At 47.3% G+C, this 21,927-nt stretch overlaps 1 protein-coding gene across 7 annotated transcripts in view; it reads right to left on the reverse strand.

Moving 5' to 3' along the window:
- Positions 1-21,927, reverse strand: part of ATP11B (ATPase phospholipid transporting 11B (putative)) — a 1,683,501-nt gene that overhangs the window by 367,867 nt on the left and 1,293,707 nt on the right. For all 7 annotated transcript variants that reach the window (XM_069618659.1, XM_069618656.1, XM_069618658.1 and 4 more), the window contains one exon: positions 17,852-17,955. In XM_069618659.1, coding sequence (XP_069474760.1) covers positions 17,852-17,955 — 104 coding nt within the window. The remainder of the gene's footprint in view (positions 1-17,851; positions 17,956-21,927) is intronic.

Below are 21,927 nucleotides of genomic sequence, written 5' to 3' on the forward strand. Positions count from 1 at the left end.
ACTGCAGAAACACCAAACCTGCCGAAACACCCCTGAAAAAAGCAACATTCTAATAAAACTGTGCTGTTCTGGGTATGCAAAAGCTGAGTGAGTGTGCCCTATCGGGGAGTCCAGACTTAAAGTCCCCTCTGTTCCTTGGAAGCAGGGTAAGGGGGAGAACACTGGTAACTCAATCTTTTAATTAATTTGGCACACATAAAAAAAACATTCAGTAAAAATGAAGGCCTAACCCTACGAGTAACCTTTTCCTTTGAGAAAAGAAGGAGAGAAGGTCTTCAAGACAAAGCCTGCATCTCACAAATATCTGCCAAACAATTGCCACCAGAAACACAGTTCTTTTAAAGTCAGAAGTCAAACTGAGCATGAATGCAAAGGCTTGTAAGGAGAAGCCATTAAACCTAAATTGGGGGGACCACAAATGGTGTCAGAGAAAACATTTGTTAAGCCCTTCAAGAGGAACCGAAAAGAAAGCCTTGTTCTGGTAATCTCTAGAAAATAAAGTGAAGCAAGCTAACCCTTTACAGCGTCCACTTGCAGCCCTTGCCTGTCCAAGAACAACAAAAACCTGAGAACCACTGAAGTGGGCTATCACCTGGAGTAACTTACCGCTTCCACTGCAGCATTATTCCAATTTCCCCTATAACTTCATTATCAAGTTCCCAGGCATCATGCTTCATCATCTCAACAGCAACACATGATGGCTGAGGGACTGCAGATTCGGTTGGATCACCTGGTCCCATCAACTGAGACAGCAATTCTGCCCTCCAAGGAAGGTATTGTGGTGGGCATATAGCTATTACAAGAACGTCCTGGTACCACATTCTCCTTGCCCAGTCCAGGGAGATCAGAATCATGCAAGACCAAAATCTCCTGCGAACTAATAGGATGACTGGAATCAGCGAGAACACATAATGGGGGTTGAAGGAACACTCCACCAGGAAAATCTGTCGATGCCCTCCTTTGGAAAAACACCCTCAAGCACAAAGTTTGCACTTCGACCACACCACACCCTGTCTTGTTGAGGAAGGAAGTACATGGCTATTATTCTCTACCAGAATCAAAAATGTTCCCCTGTAGGGAGGGCAGGAAAGGCATCTGTGCTAGTGTGATCTCTCGCAGCTCGAATAGATTGATGTGCGATAGGCACTGTAAACTGATCCACTCTCACCAATAGATCTCAGAGGTAAGAATCAAAGCATTTCAAGTAGGTATTTAGGTTGTCCTGGATTGTCAAGCCACAGATACTAGATCAGTTCTCTCACCAATAAGTTCTCCTGGCTCGACCACCATATCAAATCCACAGCAAAGTTCTGACTTGTCGCCGGAAAATTGCTACTACTGACTACAGACCAGCTACTGGAGGGGAAAGCATTCTAAAACAGGCCTCCGTCACCAAAGAAACACAGGTTTCCACGAGGCCCTGAAGGACGAGAGTTGGGTCTTTCATATATTCACATACTGTTTGAACAAAATAAATAGCAGTACATGCACAAATATAACAGCATATCACGCAAAATGGTAGGAGGTGTGAGAAACCTGAGGGCATTCTCACAAGTAATCCACAGGGATCCTTTGTTCAGGTGGCCAGGGAAGGGCCATCGCTCTTGGATCCCAACCCTGGGGGCAGAGAAGCGAGGGAGGATCACCTGGCATGGTGTCCTTGGGGGAATGCATGAGGAACGTCCGAGGGCGTATTCCCCCCATCCCCCCCTTTCCTATACCCCCCCTACCCAACATACCCTCAGTTTTCATGGGATATTGACATCCATGTCCCATCATACCCGAGGACTTTCCCTTAAGGAAAAGATGGAAAACATCATCCACTTATTTTAACAGACCCCGACCAATCCTCACACCTACCACAGAAAATAGACAAAGGATAAAGAAACCCATTTACCCACAACAACATTTACCCCCCTTTCCTGACAGTTATTTACCTAATTTGCTCATAACCCCTTTGGAACACTACAACCCCCATAATTCCTATTTCCCTTTCGTCTGCCAAAGTACTGGGAGAAGGAAGAGACAACCAGGAGTAATGGAGATTACCCATAGGAAAATATAAGCAGCAGCCCTACCTACTCTATGGCAATGTCCCGCTAACGAGGAAAGGCAAGGTCAGTAACAGCACCATTATCACCAACACCTGAAGACTGTTAAGGAGCCAGCAAGGTATAAAAGGTAAGGGTCAGAAACACCCAGTTGAGTGAGCTGGGGATGCTGGAAGGACTGCGGAAGCCAGGAGGAAGAAGCAGCAGCTGGGAGAAGCCTGGAGAGTCTGGAGGGGGATGGAGTGCCAGGACCCTGACCCTGTGTGTAAAAGGGGTGCTGCAGTGTTGCGAGGGCGCTGTGTCTCCATGGAGCCAGAACAGGGACAGCTGCAGCTTGCTGGCAGCACCCAAACCAGTGCTTGCTGCCTGGGTGAGCTACAGAAGCCCAGGGGGCTGAGGGGCAGGCGGTGAGACCCCAACCTCAGTCTGATCCCCTCAAAGCACCTGGCACTGCTGTCCTTCTCAGGGTGAGAGGTGTAGGCCCAGTGGCGTGTGTGTGGCTGAAGTGGGATAATATATTTTGATAAAAACAGTTTAGCAGATTGAAGCTCCAAGATCGCCAAAATGCTGCTGCAGGGAGCTAGCGAAGTGGGAGCAAAACAAACATGTTACATTCTGGGACTTGTCTCTGCTTATAGAGTTTGAACATTCCAGCCACGGTGTAGCCAGCCGTCTGTCTGGAGAATCTATTTATGGCATATGGTAATTGACTGGCTTTTCGCATTTTTCCATCCATTTTTAATTGTGTTTATTGGTTGTAAAACCTTATACACAGTTCAACCAACAATAACAATAGTCACAAAGTTAAAATACAGCATGAAGTATATAAAACAATCCATCAAATTTAAAAATTGTAGTCTCATACAATATAATAGTACTACTAATCACATAAGAAACATGTGTTTAAATAGTCATATAATTGATACATGTATAAATATTAAAAGGAGGCTCAAGAGACATTTTTTAGGGGTACTTTTTTTTTTTAATAAGAACCCTTAATTAGATCAGATGCAATCTTCCATATGTACAAAGCTGCGGCCGTAATTACAATAGATTCAGCTCTAAATAATGTGCTCCAAAACTGATCACCTTCTCTATTTAGCTGGCTGGTAACAAGATGTGAGTACCCTCTTAGATAGTAAGTGTGCATTTCTGAGCACTGTGTCAAAATAGGACTAGCTGACTCAATATCAGTATTCCAGAGGTGACATTTTCTCCTATCGCTGGGTGATTTCTTCCATCTCCCTGTGTGCTCGAGAGTTGGCAGGATACCCATGTGCAAATAAATGATAAATCTGCGCATTGGGGTAGAGCACAGTTTGCTTAAATAAGAATGAGGCACCTTCCTAGAGAAACCCTGAGTGCTATATTCTGCATACAATCTCATTGTAAACAGACGATTGAAGTTTGTGCAACCATCAACGTTTCTAGACTTCTTTTTTAAGTTAGAGGTCCAATTAGGAAGAAACAATAGATCATCCAAAGAAACATTTAGGTCCTCCAACTGGGACAATGAAGTTGTGCATAGTTGTAATTAAAAAAAATATGTTTGCAAACTTGTGTATTAACTACGCTAGATACTAAAGAAGGGTATTAGGTGTTTTCGCAGACAGTAAAATCGTGATATATAAATTATTTTGTTGCGCTGAGGCAGCGAGATCTGATAATTATGTCACAGGTACCACTTGCAGCCAACTCTAAGCCGAGGTAAGTGTAGCTACTCGCATGCTCTAATTTGCCATCATCGAAACCTAGGCATTCCCGATGGATTCGCCCACCTGTTATAAACATCATCTTGGTCTTTATGTTCATGGCAAGATCGTTTTTATCAACGTATTGTAAAAATGCCCCGAATTTACTTTTTGCATCACAGATTGTACGGTCCATTAGGACTAGGTCGTCGGCATAAAGAGCATGGCTAACTATTTTAATTGAACATCCTTGCTTGACAAGACTGAATTTGGGAGGTCTGATAGAAATAGGTTAAACAACAGGCAGGCCAGCATACATCCCTGCTTGAGACCCGTTTGTGTTCACCCGGTCTGACAATGAGCCCATGTCGTCCAGGCGGACTTGCACACTCGCGTGTGTATGGAGGCAGATAATTATGTCCAAAAGGCAATCTGGGCAACCCAGCTTCTTCAACTTCTGCCACCACATAACACTATTCACAGAATCTAAGGCTGCTGTAAAATCAACAAAAATCAGGTATAAAGCTGGGCTGCGTCTCTTGGTGGATTCCAAAATTAGTGAGTCCAACAGCCTTATGTTGTGCGTGGTATTTGACCCCGGGCGAAAACCTGTCTGTGTAGTGTGCAGTATGCTGCTGTGTTCAACCCACCTCTGCATTTCCACCAAGACAAGTGATGCAAAATGTTTCCCCATTATATCCAAGAGTGAGAGTAAACGGGTAGCAAAATGGCACGTTCCCAGGTTTCGGTGACCAACCCCTGACCACAGACCTTGTCGAACAGAATTTTCTGAATTTTGGCCCAGTCAGTTTGGTTTACCTAAAGTACTACATTTTACAGTCCATTAGGCCCAGAGTCATGAGAGCCATTAAGTTTTAAAATAGCTGCATGAATGGTGTCGACTTTAATACCCAGTGGTCAATTGTCTGTACCCGTGTGTTTCAAGACCGGAGAAACCTGCTGCACATATTTCGATATGTATGCAGTCTATTTCCCTACAGGGACTGTCCCCCTTTGCCTTTGACAACAGTTGCCATAGATCACGTGTATTGTTGTTACATACAACAACAAGCATCTGTTGTCACTAACCATTCATTTTGGGGGATTTGCAACTATGTAACACCTTTTAGAAGCATTTTTGTACTTAATTGTGCCTCAACCTGAACAGCATAACAGTTATTTTGCTTAGCTTATCTTATATCACAAGTTTCAACCTGAACTTCCGGGTCAAAAACATTCTTATGCTTATAGGTGTACATCACCGAATACCCTTGGCCAAGGGACCCGGATTCCAAAGCAAGTAAACTCAAACGTTCGCCCATTTCAGGCAAGTTATATGAGGCAAAGATAACTCGTATCGACACAACTGCAGTGTGGCCCTCGTAGCCTTCCCAATATTTCGTTGGGTCCAGCCAATTCGGGTTTCAGCGTAGTTTACCACCTTCCCCCTCCACCAGTTCGCCTCGTACCCAAATATCCCATATTCAAGGTCAGAACTAAGATAGAGTGATCACTAAAAGTAGTTCCTCTGACCTCTAAAGACTCCACAATCTCATTACTGGCGAAGAAGTAGTCCAGGGTAGACTATTTGTTACTCATGCACCAAGTACATTTACTCAGGCTATCCCCTACTGTTCTACCATTTAACATCGACAGGCCCCACTCCTTAAATAATGATAGCCATTTCAACCCCTTCATGTTGGCCCTCCTCTTCGCGATCACACTGACTGGGCTAACAGAATTGTAGCTCCCGCACCTATCTGTGTTCCTTCAACAAGCATTTAAATCCCCCCCACCCATTAAAACAACCTCATTTACATTAGTAAGCAACCAATCTGCACACACAGAGTCGTGAGTATCAAAAACAACTTCCAGGTTAACAATGGCTGGTGACACATATACATTGTCAAGAAGCATAGCAACACACGTTTCCCCCTGCCCACCACTACCTCGATAGCCATCACATTTTCAGTTTCAACCAGCACACTTATGCTTTCGACTAGTAGGCTTTGCCGTATTCCCACTATTACGTCAGCAAAAGGGTGACCACATAAGCCCTTTCCAGCAAGTTTCTGGAACAAAACATAGTCCTCCAGCTGAATTTGTTTAGTTAACCATGTCTCCTGGAGGAGAGACAGAGAGCTGTTTTAGTCCAAGAAATGACAGCCCTCTGGAGTTCCAGGAGGCAAGCTTCAAAGATCATTTAGGTTTTTCATAAGGAACTTCTTAAACCACTCCCATCGAAGGGCATCAGAGGAGGAGGCTGAAGTCGGCAGAAGAACCCCTTCACTGCAGGCCCAGTGGGAGGGACGGCCAGACCTCCCATTAAAACCGGCACCAAGGACCGAGTAACATTTGGTTTCTTGAGGGGAACATTTGTATGGCAATCCACTGAGTACCCCACCTTTAGGATGGATGCCTGGTGTAATCTGATGAGAGCCGTCACCTCTGATGTACCACAGTGGACCCTCCCATAGTTTACACCTTCCGAGGCCACTGGTTCCACAAAGCTAAAGTGAGCAAACGATAACACACAAAGGGCAAGGACCTTGTTTCAAACTAGTAACAAATCCGTTCTATTTGTTTGTTTTTTCTGTAAACATCTGTGGCCCTCATCCTAGGGTGAACAGTATTTCATCCAGTGGCAGGAAATCACCACTACGGCTAGGGACGCACCACTTCCACAGGGCCCAGGTGCCAACTGTACTTGATTAACCATTTTGGGTTCAATTGGCCTAATAGGGGGCTAACTAACACAGAGTGCTGTAGATGGTACCTTTGTTCCTGTATTGCCTGGCAATTCCACAGGCAAATTTCCATCACCCATTAGCCAACTTTTCAGAGTACCAGCTGACCTCTGAAGCTTCGGTCGCTTACAAGCTACTTTTTTCTTATCCTTCCTTTTTTTTGCTCCATGTGTCAGAAGTTATGATGGTTGAATTTAATGGTTCAGGTGATGAGGACTTAGCCATTTCAAGCAAATTTCTGGGTCGACAGCCTATGTTGCAGGCTTTTGCCCGCTTTGCCAACCTTCTCTCTTTCCTGGATAGGAAAGCTGAAGTGTCGGGCAGATTTTCCCCCATCAGGCTCGATGCCTCACGGAGTACCAGGTTTGGATGATGTTTACTCAAGCAAACGGAAGGGCCTATGTTTGTTAGAGCAGATATCACATTTCCAACTGGTACAGTAAACTAATAGTTACTCACGTAGTGACTAACGTACTCTTAGTCCATAGTCCCATTTCCTCCATACTGCATGGGCATCCCTCGCTAGGGACGGGAGACAGAACCCTTTTCACCAGAAACACATCTTCCCCTTTAAATTTAGAGGCGCGGCTCTGGGAGCATGCGCCCCCCTGACTCCGCCTACCGGCGCCACTCCTCAGTCCCCATTGACAATATTTAACATTGCCTAATGACACCAGTATTATTAGGAGGGAGGATGGTGGGACATAGGGAGGAAAGGGGACTATGGACTAAGTATGTTAGTCACTACGGTGAGTAACTATTAAATACTCTTGCGTCATGTGCCCTTTCCTACATACTGCATGGGCGATTACAAGTGAATGTAGCCCCATGGTGGAGAGGAGACCCTCCTTAAGCAAACAACTTCCTTAGAACCGCCTATCCGAAAGCCACGTCTGATTTAGGGCCGGCGTCCACAGTAGTGCTTACAGAAAGCTGAAGGGGTGGACCAAGTGGCCGCCCTGCTGATGACCTAACACGGGATCTACCGCTGGAATGTGACTGCCCTGGCCTTAGCTCTGACATAGTGGGCATGCATGTTAGCTGGAAGTGGTTTGTGCTGGCCCTCATAGGCCTCCTTGATGGCTGAGACCATCCACCTTGCTATAGAGGCCTTGGATGCCTGATAACCAGGCCTTGACCCCCCTGAAGGAGACAAATCCAGACAGTGCAAGACCCTCTGAGCATCATCCTTAGGGTCGGCAAGAAACGTAGGTAGGACTATCTCCTCGTTCAGATGGAAAGCGGAAGCTACCATAGGTAGGAACGCGGGGTGTGTTCTCAGGACCACCTTATCCTTGTGAAAAGTAGTAAAGGTTTCTGAAGCCACCAACACCTGGATCTCACTGACTCTGCGAGCAGAGGGGAGACCCACCAACAGAGCTGCTTTAATGGTGACCAGCCTGATGTCCGCGGCCACCATTGGCTCGAATGGTTTGTGCGCCAAGGGGCCCAACACTACATTGAGGTCCTACACAGGGTGTGGTTTCCTAATTGGAGCGAAGAGCCTGGCGAGGCCTGTCAAATTTCACTTGACCACCAGTTTGGAAGAGGAGAACACTCCCTCCTCTGAATTTCTGTAGGCCCCTATGGCCGCCAGATAGTGCGGAATGTATCCACCTGCATGCCTGAGTGGGCAAGGTGCGCAGAGAAAGAGTATGTCATCCAACATGCACGTAAGGGGGTCGATCTCCTTCGAGTCAGCCCAGTGACAAAACCTAGACCATTTACTCTTGTACTGGCTCCTAGTAGCCTTGGTCCTAGCACCCTGAATGATTTCTAGGTTAGCCTGTGATAGGCCCAGGTGTTTCAGCGCAAACTGCTCAGGAACCACGCTGTAAGGGCTAACTTCTGTGGGGCGGGCTGGATGACCCTGCCCCCCTGTTGCAGCAGGAGAGGAGCTGCGGCCAGTGGCAGGTGAATTGGAGGCCTGTCCGAGAGGCTGAGAAGCTCAGAGAACCAGGGTCTCGCAGGCCACCACAGAGCTATCAGAATAATGCTGAGGTGACAGGATTCCTTTATCTTGCAGAGCACCCTGTGCATCAGGGGTGTAGGAGGGAAGGCATACGCTGTCATGCCGCTCCACTGAATCTGAAAGGTATTGCCCAGGGACACAGAGCCCTGCCCCTGCCAGGACGCAAACTGCGGGCACTTCTTGTTGTCCCAGCAGGCAAAGAGATCCACCTGAGGATGCCCCCATCTGCTGAAGATCTCCATTAGCACCTGATTGTTCAATTGCCACTCGTAATTGACCGCTCCCAGTCTGCTGAGCCTGTCCGCTTCCAGGTTGGACTCCCCTGGAAGGTGGATGGCCCTCAGGTAGATGTTCTCCAGGGCCCAGTCCCACATGCTGACCACTAGGTTGCACAGTGGAGGGGATCTGGTACCACCCTGCTTGTTGATATAGTACAAGCTGGTGGAGTGGTCCGCCTGGATGAGAACGACCTTGCTCCCAATGATATTAATTAATTAATTACATTTATAAAGCGCTCACACAGCCCGCAGGCATCGAGGCGCTGTTACAGGAATAGTTTTTTTTTTTGTCTTAGTTACGTATTTATAACGCGCTTAAACACCCAGAGGTTTCTAAGCGCGGACCCGGGGATCGAACCTGTGTTGCTTCATGTCGTCTTGCTTCCAAGACGCGCACGCTGCCGCTGAGCTATCCTCCCGGGACATATATTATATGGCATTTATAACGCGCCTATACACAAGTTATGTTATGTTAGAGTTATTTATAGAGCGTGCATTCATCCGAGGGCATCGTGGCGCTGAGAGGAGGACCACAAGGGGAGGGCACAGAAAAGCCAGGAGAAGCGACAGAATTAGAAAAGATATGCCTTAAGAGCCTTCTGAAAAGCTAGATGATTAGCCAGTGACTTCAGAGTCAGTGGGAGACTGTTCCACAGTTGTGCCGCTGTGACAGAGAAGGCACGTCCTCCTAATTGCGAACAGCGAAATATGGGCACAAATAACAGACCTGCTGAAGCTCAACGCAATGGGCGGTTAGGGATGTAATGCTCAAATTTAACACAGAGATACTCTGCCCCATGGCCATGCAGGGGGCAGAGCCCGGCGAGCAATGCAAAGCATCTTGAATTGAACTTGCTGTGCCACCGGAAGCCAGTGGAGAGAACGGAGTACTGGGGATATGTGGGACCCATAAGGAGTGCGAGTTGCCAGCCTGGCTGCCAGATTCTGGAGGCGCTGTCATGTGCCAATCAGTCCCTTAGGCTGTGCCAGGTACAGGGAGTTACAATAATCCAACCTGCTCAAAATCATTGCTGCTACTACAGGTGGACGCAGCAGGGATGGAATCAGGTGGAGCACTTTCTTAAGGATTTTCAACTGGAAGTGCCCCTGCTGGCATACCGAGGAGACTTGGGGGCCCATAGTTACTGAATCCTGGCTCCATCCAGCAGCTTGTCCAGCAATTATGCTAGCCTTACCAGACGATTATACCTCACTAAGACTAGATCGTACCACCTCTCGACGTGGAGGTCTTGCCATAATAGCTAAAACTAAACTAACATTGAAACTTTCTCCACCCCATAACATAGGCTCATGTGAATCCCTAACTGCCAAATTAACCTTATCTAATAAGCAGTCTGTAGTTATTCACCTCATATACCAACCTCCTGGCCCCTTAGGATCTTTTGAAAAGGACCTTACAAACATCCTATCTAACAATCTCAAGAACTCCTCCCAAAGTATCCTATTAGGAGACTTTAACCTTTGTCTCAGCGACCCACTAGATGCTAATGCCACGCTAATTAACAATACCTTAGAGGAACTAGTCTTTACCCAGAAGATCACAAATCCCACCCACATCAAAGGTAGAACTCTTGATTGGTTAGCTGTGCATAATTGCCCAATATTGGTCTCATCTATAATGCCACAGCCTTGGTCTGATCACTACTTGATCTCGTTCTCTTTTGAGACTGTACCATTGCAACCTGACAGTATAGCTCCAGCTGTCCCGACTAGAAACAAAAGAAACATTACTCCTGGGAACCTTATTCCCTTGATCCTACCTACTCTTAATGCCATTCCGGACCACACAGATCCTTCCACTATGGTAGACTTGTATAATAAAGTAATGCTATCAGCCCTTGACGACATAGCACCACTAAAGATGAGAAAGAGCAAACCTCGCAAACATGTGAATACCTGGTTCTCTCCCCATCTTAAGGTTATCAGACAAGAGAAACGACGCTGTGAAAAAATCTGCAGGTCAGATCCCTCAGAAAACAATAAGAAAAACTTGAGCAAACTAGCTTCCCAGTATAAAAAAAGAAATCATCCTTGCTAAACAAACTTCCTATAACCTTCGAATTTCTCAAGCCAAACCTAACACTAAAGAGCTTTTTGTAATTCTGAAAGAGGTAGAATCCCCTGTCCCGACGCCCGACTCCTTCCTAAAGGATAAAAACTGGTGCAGAGGCATACAAAATGCGCCAGCTAAAAAAATCACCTCCCTGCAAACTAAGATTAGTATTAAAAAAGATTCGCTTCTCTCCACCTCCAAATCTAGTAATACCAGTTCCTCAATGTCACAATCCATTTTGACACCTCCCCCTGCGCCGATTCCCCACTTTAACTTCCGTAAAGTATCCACCAAAGAGGTTGAAAATGTCATTCTTACTCTCAAACTGCCATGGGGACCTCTGCCCCGCACAACTGATAAGACGCAGCTCGTGAACTCGCACCTTTTATCACCAAACGAATAAATGCATCATTCATATCAGGCACCATCCCTAATAATCTGAAACAATCTTGGGTCCTCCCACTCCTTAAAAAACCCAATCTAGATCCCTCCACTCCTACCAATTACCGTCCCATCAACACAGTTCCATTCCTACTCAAAATCCTTGATAAAATAGTGTACCAACAAATCCAACACTACCTTGAACACTACCTCCTCCTAGGAGTCCGACAGTCAGGCTTCAGGCCCCAGCACAGAACTGAGACGGCCCTCATAGATCTTAAGGCACAGATAGAGGAGTTGAGAGACGAAGGCAAGACAGCATTACTGCTACTTCTTGATCTCTCATCTGCATTCGACCTGGTCGACCATGAGATCCTTTGTAATCACTTACAATCGGCAGCCCACTTCTCCAAAGAGGCAACCGACTGGATCCATTCCTTTCTTAACAACCGTACTATGCGAGTCTTCTCCCCACTAGCAGCTGCTGACCCAACGCCCATCACCTGCGGCATGCCACAGGGCTCTTGCGTCTCCCCCACATTGTACAACATTTTCACAAAGCCCCTTTTCGATGATCTAGATGACCTGGGTATCACCTACACTAATTATGCCGATGGTACCCAGATCCTCATCCCGCTGACGGGGGATTATGACAAGGATTTGGCCTGCGTAAATAGAGTGTACCTCATCATCCAGGCATGGATGGCCTCACACGGTCTATGCTTGAATGATGACAAAACTGAACTATTTATCCTAGGTACCACACCTAACCTTAATAAACTAGGCCAAAATGACTCTTCCTTTGTAATTGACAACAACAACATCACAGTAGCCAAGGAGGTCAAAACCCTCGGCTTCTATTTAGACTTCACACTTAGCTTCAAAAAACAAGTTAATGCTATGGCATCCGCCACATCCTATACTTGCAAACTTATTAGAGCAACCAAACCATTCCTTTCACCCGCCAATTGTATCACCCTAGCCAGAGCTTTGATCCTGTCCAAGTTGGACTACTGCAACGCTCTCTACGTGGGCAGTACCAAATATATCACAAATAAAATTCAAATTTTACAAAACAATGCTTTAAGAGCCGCTCTAAGCCTCCCGAAGAAAGCCCACATCTCATAGATTAGAAGATCTGTCAACTGGCTTTCAACAAAAGACAAAAATGTCCTTAAATCAGTCTCTCTGACCCACAAATGCCTCCACCACGCTGCCCCTCAATACTTGATAAAGAGATTCACTAGACCGGCATCCTGCTGCCCTTCCAGAAAGGTCAACTCCAACCTCCTTTTAGTGCCAAGATTTAAACGTACCATGTCTGGAGGGAACAGCTATCCTGTTAAAGCTGCACAATTCTGGAACTCCCTACCCCATCCCTCAGGGAAGACCTTCCTTACCTACAATTCACATCCAACACCATCCTCTGGCTCAAGGAACATGATTCCTAAGGATCTCCCTTGCTGCGCTATACTATTACTACTGTAAATTGTGTATAACTGTGTATATCCAATGATACTTTACGTGTAGACATATTATATAACCTGTAAATACGGTATATTTCCTTGTAATCTTTAACGTTGCTCTAACGGCTTCCATTGTTTTTGATGTTTCCAGCAATGTACCCTCAGCTGGACTCTATTGCGCTCCTTGTAACCTAAGCTTTACAATTCTCTTGTTGCTCTTGCGCCCTGCTACCCTTAGGTTAGGTGCGCACTGCAAATAATAAACATAAACATAGACAGATTGGCTGACATTATAACGCCAAGATTTTTTACCTTAGTAGAAGTAGCTGGGAGTGTGCCCAGAGAGGAAGGCCAAAAGGAGGAGATCCACAGCGAAAGATTTGGGGGAGGGAGGGCGGGAACCCACCAACAACACCTCAGTTTTGTCCCCATTCAACTTCAGTCAATTTTGCCCGATCCATTGTCCCACAGCAGTCAGGCACTTTTGCAGGCATGCAGACACCTCAGCCTGATCCAGCTGTAGGCAGATCAGTAACTCGGTATCATCCGCATACAAGTAGCACCTGATGCCGTAGGAACGGAGGAGGCAAATCAGAAGAAAGATGTAGATGTTGAAGAGAATGGGGAACAAAGCAGAACCCTGAGGGACACCACAGCTAAGATAAGATTTAGAAAGATGGGAAGTGAATGTGTTTGGGATCTGTCATCCAAGATGGAGCCAAACCAGGCCAATACCCGACCCGAGACACCAATCTGGCCCAGGTGGGCGAGCAGGCTAGCATGGTCAACGGTGTCGAACGCAGCTGAAAGATCTAAAAGAATCAGGGTGCCGACCCCCCCCCCTGCCCTGTCAACCTGCCTGGCCAGGTCGTCCTGTACGGAGACAAGAACACTTTGTGCCCCCCTACCAGGGCGAAAACCAGATTGGGCTGGGTCGAGCATCCTGGACGACTCAACAAAGGAAGACAGCAGAGGAGACACCAGCGATTCAAGCAGTTTCATAAGACAAGGTAGGAGGGAGATAGGACTAAAGTTCGACGGAAGAGATAGATCAAGAGATGGCTTCTTCAAGAGGGATGACAAGGGCAGCCTTAAGCTCGGAAGAGATAAATCCCGACTGGCAGGAAAGATTGACAGCGGTGGTAATTTCGCCTAGGAGATTGACTGATAGCTGTTGCATCACTGTCAGAGGAAGTGGGTCGGAGGGGCACAGGACTTAATCCTTAGCAGGGCTTTGGAGACCATGTCTTCCAAGAATATCGGAAAATGAGACGACAAAGGCCTGGGGTAATCAATATCTTGAAAAGTAGAGAGATTACCCGACAGAAAAGTGGGAACTACAGGCGCGAGACTTCCTGCGATATTAGCGCGGATGGTTTTGACTTTAGTGATGAAAAAGTCAGACAGAGAGTCACATAACTCCTGAGTTGGTCTGAAAGCTAACGTACATTTAGTAGATGATGACAGAGAATTAATTACAGAAAAGAGAGTCTTAGGCTGATTTAAAACAGTTTCAATCCGTTCTGCAAGTGTTTCAAGGCAGGATGAGGCAAAGAGGGGATAACAGAGGGAAGACAGACAACGATCTTACTAAGCAGGTGACATTGAGATCGTGCAAGTGGAGGGGAGGGGCGGAAGGAAAAAGTGCGAGGGGAAGGGGAGTGGGCAGTGCAATACATAGGATAACAGTAAAATAAGTAAAATAAATAAAAAATACAAAATGTAACTGCACCCAAGTGCAAACATCAGGTGCCAGGTGCTGGTAGGGGGCTGTAGGGATACAGAAACGGAATGAGCGGAAGGAAAGCTTTGAGAGCTAGCCAGATGGCTTTCAGCTCCAGCCAGTTGATATGAGACTCCTGCAGGTTCCAGACTACGTGGACACTGTGGTTGTCTAAAGTGGCCCCCCCAGCCTTCCAGGGAGGAATCCATAGTAATGGTGACCTCCGGGCAAGCTGCTGGAAGGGCCTGCCCGTCCGCAGGATGCAGTCGCTGGACCACCATGTGAGGTCTGGGCGAAGAGATGGCGGAATGCTGACCAGTTCCGCTTGGGGGCCCGCTCCCGATTTGAAGAGGCTGCGAAGTGCAGCTGCAATCTCAACAAATGAGTCCAAGCCAACGTGAGGCCTGGATGGGACTATTTTATTACAGGGACTATTTTTCACTCGGGTGTGGTTCTGGGGAACTTCTTACCTGGGACTACTTTGCGGGCTATTTAAACCACGCCCGAACAGCAGCCCATGTTTCGAGTTATTCTTCATCCAGCAGCGTGACGCTCACCGTGTCTGCAAGTCAGCATCCAGTCTTCTGCCACGCCTGCCTCGAATCCGGAGCTCCTAGACAAAAGGAAAAGAAACGAGAAGAGGTTAGATCACAGACATTATTTGATTCCTTACCTGATTCCGGACCCAGCACATCTCTGAGCCTGGAAAGGACATTATTTCAGCACGCGTCGCTTCGCCAGCAGCAGCGCCGCGTTATACTCACTAGTCCACCGCATCTTTCGACACGGCGCTGCCTCCATCATTTTCTTCGTCGAAATCCAGCACCTGGGGGGAAAACAAAAGGAATAACAAAGTGAGCCGAGAAAACCGACAAAGACAATCTCTTTGCCACCATAGGCTTAGGTGCTTTGCCACCGGAGGTATTATTCTTTAATTCGCTGCATCTTCCTATGCCGCACCTATAAAGGGAGAGAAAACAGCAAGTTAAACTCATGCGACTTTTACCGGACAGTGTTTGGTAATACAGACTCTTACCTGAACGCCATCAGCTGCCTCCAGGCAATATTCTTTTGGACCCAGCTGCAACCTAATGAGGGAATGGAACAAGAGTGAACATCGGACATATTGAACTCTTTCAACTTTATAGACACTGGAGTTAATATTCCTCTGGAACTCCTTCAGTACCTTCAACCCAGTGAAGTAACTGGTATCTACGTGCCCCTGCATGCCATGCAGGATGGAGAGCTCATCATTTAAAAACATAAGGTGAGATTACCAAAAGGGCATATCGGAGGTGATTAGTGGGGAGAACGAGAGCTGTTGGGGGGCTATCACTAAAGTCCACGGGTGGCTAAATCCCTTTCTCCACTTGCAGGAGAATACTTCTACGAGTCCAGCAGACAAGATTAGGCGGGCCAATCCAGACTGTCATCTCTTCACTACACATCACGTTGGTGGAGACCGCAGCTGTCCGGGTCCGATCGACACCCCTGTGGGAACCAGGTGAGTGTAACACGAGGTCACTTCTCGGGTGAGGAAGTGAGTAGTGGCCCTCTTGATGGCTGTGACCTTGTCCTCTGAGGGGAAAACTCTCTCGGAGCTCGTGTCCCATATGAGGCCCAGAAAGGTCAGGCTCTGCGTAGGCTGCAGCTGAGACTTCTCGAGTTTGACCGAAAACCCCAGCTCGTAGATGGTGTTCATAAGGATGGGGGAAGTGTGATGAACCGCCTCCGGAGATCTCACCCTGACGAGCCAGTCATCTAGGTACGGGTAGACGTGGTGGCCCTGCCCCTGGAGAAGGGCTGCGATTGCATTCATGAGCCTTGTGAATACCCTGGGGGCTGAATTGAGGCCGAAGGGTAGCACCTTGCATTGGCAGCCCATGATCCTGAATCGTAGGAAGGAGTGATGCGGCTGCCAAATCAGAATGTGTAGATAAGCGTCCTTCAGATCCAGGGAGCACACCCAGTCTCCCCTCTGGAAAAGTTCGGCCCTCCCTTGGGCCTTAACTTGTATGTCTGACAAAGTCCTTCAAGTCCTCTGGAGGTGACTTCTCAAAGAGCTCCCTCCACCTAGCTAGATGAAGCCGTTGGGAGGGGGCCCACTCTACTCACACCCCTTACAGGCTGTCCGCACCAGGATCCAGGCAACCGACAAGCCGCCGGCCTCCCCAGAGAGCCCCTGCAAAGTCAGCGGGCTCCGAAATCGCAGCTGCAGCACTCGGGCCACTGGGCCTGCCACGGGGAGGCTGTCCACACCAGTCACAGCAACGCAGCGCAGCCAGTAATTCCAGGCACTGCCTGCCCTCCCTTTCACCACCAGTGCTGCTACCTGCAAACATTCCCTCAGTGGTGTGATGCACCCCTTTCCACGCAGCTCTAGCCAGCAGCGAGGAGTCTTCGAACTCCAGTTGGCTCGATCACACATGGAAAATTCCGACACTACTTGTGTTTAGGAAGCCAGGCAATCCGGATCTCGGGTCTGCGGCCGCTTCTGAGGTGCAGCAAAGCACAGAGCTCAAGAAGCCGCGGGCATCTTGCATGCTGCCCAACAGCAACCCCCACTCCCTCTTGCCCCTTCTTTTGATTACATTTTCTTCTAGTCAAAACACTGACAACTATTCATTTATTGCTACAATCACTAAACAAAGCACATTTGCACAGCTCCTACTGCAAGTGCTTATGTTCAGAGGCCAACTGCACCAGATAATTCCCTTATTTCAAACTAGAAAAACTGGTCACTTATTAATGCTCACACAACACTGCTTTCTTGCTGTGTACTACGTAACTCCTGTATTACAAAGAAGGGTGAATTCCTGAAACCTCTTTATCAACTAAATCCCTTTTTACAGTTTCTCCCAAGTTTTTATGCAGAAGCAACACATACTGTGGACTAATTTGTCCTCGGCCTTAGCAGCCCACTTCTCTCTACCTTTAAATAACACAGTACATTCAAGAGGTGACATGGCCACTCATGCCTTTCTCATTATACTTGGGATAGCCAGAGCAATTCCCAAGCCCCTCAGGCATCCATACAATACATCCACGTGTCATTGTTTACATGCTTACCATGGACTTGTTTTTCACACATTTCAAGCTTCCTTTCAATTATCTTTTCTTTATCCCCTTGTGTTCATTTTCCTCCAGCAGACTAAGGATATATATAGGGATCCAGGGACAGGACAAAATACACCCGAAGCTCGGACAAGTTAAAGTGTATTGCGAACACTGCAGTGGTGATTAGACATATTATAAAAGCTCATGATTTTATTTAAGTATGCAGTCATTTTGGTTGTACATGCTTAATTGTATACCTTAAATTCAACATGATTGGAGTCAAAATCTAATGCCTGTGACGGAACATTCCTGTCCCAGAGGTACATCAATTGTTCTCAAAAGCATGCAATTGAAATAGCAGATACATTAATAATAATAATAACAAGGCAACAGATTTGTTATGTTACTTACCAGATGATTCCCCCATAAAACAAGGAAAATATAAAATAAAACGCAATGGACCCCCAGGTAACAAAGTGATGAATCCATGTCCAAAAATGAGTCTCTAAAGCCATCTGAAATTGAAGGATAAAATAAAATAATTAGAAATATGTTGTGTCCACATCTTAGGATCCGACTGACTAGTTCCTGCAAAGCTTCTCATTAAAATTAATCAATATATAAACCAATGAAAGTGAAGAACATATCTAGGTTGCAAAAATAGCATACAAAATAAACTATGACTGAATGCCCATTTATTAAGCAGATCATTTTTTTGTGCATTTTTATTGAGTCCAGCTTTTAATTCTTTCTGAGCATTGAGGAGTCTAAGAGGCACCTCTTTCAGTGAGGCAAAAAGTCTGCATTTCCGTTAATATCACCAAATCCAGAGACTGTTACTTTTTTGAAACTGACAAATATATTTTAAATCTGGCATGGGATACACATACGCCTGCTTACATAAAACCACTCACCCCACTATTTAAAAACAAAGAGATGCAAAAGAAGAACAACATACTTACCTCTAAGTAATGTTCGTTCTGATAAGATGTTCCTTCCACAGATTTCTCATCTTTGACATTTATCACCAGTGTCAGGTGACTTGGGAAATGTTTTTGCCACTAGTGGGAGCAGTGCAACTCTGCATTGGTTCTCCCCTGGTGCAGATGAGCGCCCCATGTCAGACATGATATCCGGGTCAGTACATACAGAGATACCACGCCCCATGACCTCAGTCTTGGCCCCTTTCACCACCTACGTCCATCAAGCACAAGCTCTGGGGGCGATGAGCAATCTGTGGGAGGAACATCCATCAGAAAGAACATTACCAAGAGGTAAGTCATTTGTTCTTCTGATTCCTTCCTCCTGCAGATTATGTAAATCTGGAGGGTCGAGAGTGAGAACCACCACCTCTGACCAGAAAACACTAGAAGACTGATCGGCCAAAGCGAGCATCCGGCTGCAACAGGAAATCCAAGCAGTAATGTTTGACAAACACGTGCAGGGAAGCCTACTTAGCCATCTGGCATATGTACAAGACAGGCCCTCTGGATGAATGAGCCCAAAGACCATCCACCACATCCTTTCTAGGTAGTCCATAGCATTCTGAAATTCAGAGGAGGATCAATGTTGACAGCATCTGTTTAGTCACAGCCCTGCCATCATGGTCACCAGCAGAACCACCAAAGAGCTTGACATCTTCCCTGACATCCTTTATCCAGGAGACAATAGTAGAAGGCACCCCCATCAGGTCCATCTGATAGAATCTATCCTCCATCTTAGAAGGGTGAACTAGAGTGACAAACACAAAGATGGCTCTTATGAGAGATGGAAAGTGCAACCAAACCTCAGGCAGGAAGGCTAGCCTCACCCTCAAAGTCACATTCTCTTTGGAAGCCACCAAATAGTGAGGTTTAACAGACAGTGGGCCTCGTTGCGAGTTTGGCGGTGTGTTAAAAAAAGGTGGTAATACAATGCTAACTGAATTACTGCTGCATTACAACACCGTTGAACTACAGGTTTGGCGGTAAATTAGAGTAAACACCTGCAGCAGAATATGGGGACGGTACCGGAACCTTTGGCAGTGAAAAATTGAGCTTCCCCTTTAAATTTAGTATAGCGCATGGCACCGGGCAAGTGAACGCCCCCCGAGGTTCCGCCCTCCAGCGCCTCACCATTGTCACCTTTTAACACAACGGACGCTAAAATACCTGGCTGCAATAAAAATATGAGCCCCTGACATACAAGTGGGGAAAGTGGGTGGGACGTATGGAGGAAAGGGGACTATGGACAGGGACTACGATTACTCTAGTTACTACGGTAATTAACTTTAATTACTCGTACGTCCCATTTCATCAATCCTTGTGAGGGATTCCACTGAACAAGACCATAGGGTGGAGCTGTGACAACCGACAAAGCAAAAAGGTTCTTCAGAACCGCTTGACCGAACTCTGCATCATGAATGGAGATGGTATCCAGGGAATAGTGCTTACAGAAGGTAGACGGAGTGGCCCAGGTAGTCGTCTTGCTGATGACATCTAAAGAAGCATGTCTCTGAAACGCAACGGTTGTGACCTTAGTTCTGACCACACAGGCATGAATCCCCTCAGAACTGGTTTGGCTATGGCCGTATATGCCTCTGAAATGGCTTGGACCATCCAACGGGCGATAGAAGCTTTGGAAGCCTGGGTGCCGGGAGACATCCCCACGAAAGGGATGAACAATGCCTCTTGAGGTCCAAGGAATGTAAAGCCCTTTCTGCCTCCGACTGTGGGTTAGGAAAGAACACCGGCAGGCAGATTTCCTGATTCAAATGGAACAGACAGACTACCTTGGGCAACAAAAAAAGAATTTCGGATGAGTGCGCAAGCTGACCTTGTCGTTATGAAACGTGGTGAAGGGCACGCATTATGACAACGCCTGCAGCTTGTTGACCCTGTGCGCTAAAGTGAGTGCCACCAATAGTACTGTCTTTAATGTCACCAGCCGGAAGTCCACTGAGGTCATCAGCTCAAAGGGCTTGCGCTGCAAGGCTGCAAGAGCCACATTGAGGTTCCAGACCAGATGCGCGCTATGCACCGGAAGAAAAAGCCTGGACAACCCCTTCAGGTGGGCCTTAACCACGGGGATGGCTGCTGAAAAAAAGTGCTCTCGGGAATTCTTGTAGGCCCCAACGGCCGCCAGATAGGTGCGGCAGGTATCGACCTGAACACCAGAAAAAGTCAGATGCACGGAGAACGCCAGCACGTCAACCAGGGAGCAGGTGATGGGTTAAAGCCCCTTGTTGCGAGCCTAGTGGAAAAACCTAGTCCACTTGTTCTTATACTGGGATTGAGTAGACGGTCTCCTGTATGATGACCCAGTTGTCATCCAAAAATGTAGCATGCTGTAGTCTCAGCTTGTGAGGAACCAGGCCGCTAGGGCCAGCCTGGCCAGGTCTGGGTGCTCCAATGCCCTGTCGCATGAGAAAGCCCCTTGCTGGGGATCGGAAGATGGACAGGCCCCTGGGAGCACCACTGCAGCAGATCCAAGAACCAAGCCCTCGAAGGCCAGTGGGGGGCAATCAGGATGAGGCTGCAGCCCACCGATGTCTGGAAATCTGCAGAGGGTCCACAGGAGCAAAGGGGAGTAGGGAATGCATAACACCTGCAGCTGTGCCAGCAGATCTGGAAGGCGTCTACCGGAGACTCCTGCCCACGAAGCAAACCGGGGGCACATGTAATTCAGAGGAGATGCGAGTAAATCCAGATCCGGAAACCCACAGCGCAGGAACAGGGGCAACAACGAGTTGATGTGTAACTCCCAATCGTAGGTGTTGAACCCCAAGCGGCTCAGCTGGTGCGCTTATCCTTTGCTGTCCCCTGAGAGATGGACCAATGAAATCCACATCCCCTCTGTCAGGGCCCATTCCCAGATCGATACCGTCTCCATGCACAGGAGACTAGAGAAATGATCCAAGGACTCTTGAAATAACGCTTTCAGCTGTCCTGAAAAAGAGCCAACCGGGCCCCTACAGGCGAGCTGTGTTCCCTGACCATTAAGTCATTGTATTTTAGCATCTGAGGCGGGAGCGGAAGGGGGAAGGGGTAAGTGGGGGGTGTTAGGAACCATACAAAGTCCTCTGCTGTTTTCCTCCTGTGGTCCTTTGAGGACCTGTCAAGCCTCCATGCATCACAGTCTCAGAAACCTCTTGAAGCTGGTGAAAGCGCAGGCTTTGAAGTCGGTCCAGTCTTGGGACTGAGGGAAGGACTTCTGCCCTGGTTTAGTCAGGATGGCCAGGGATTTGGCGGTCTGGGTAGAGGTCTTTTTCGTCAGCATGTCATCAGTGGACTAATGAAAAAGATCTTACCCCTCAAAAGAAGATCCAGGATCCTCTCCTGCACACCAGAGAAGTTAGCTGTATCGATGTGGGAGACTCCACGTCGGCGTGGGTCTGCCGCAAATGCAGCCCAGAGTCACTGGCTACCCATCCAAAAGCCTGAACTAACTGTGCAATTTATTGTTAATCTGTGCTTCTCACAGACCTTTCTCGCCACTTTTGGGACATC

The sequence above is a fragment of the Ambystoma mexicanum genome, chromosome 10 (assembly GCF_040938575.1).
Source record: "Ambystoma mexicanum isolate Mex_15411 chromosome 10, UKY_AmexF1_1, whole genome shotgun sequence".
Taxonomy (NCBI): Eukaryota; Metazoa; Chordata; class Amphibia; order Caudata; family Ambystomatidae; genus Ambystoma; species Ambystoma mexicanum.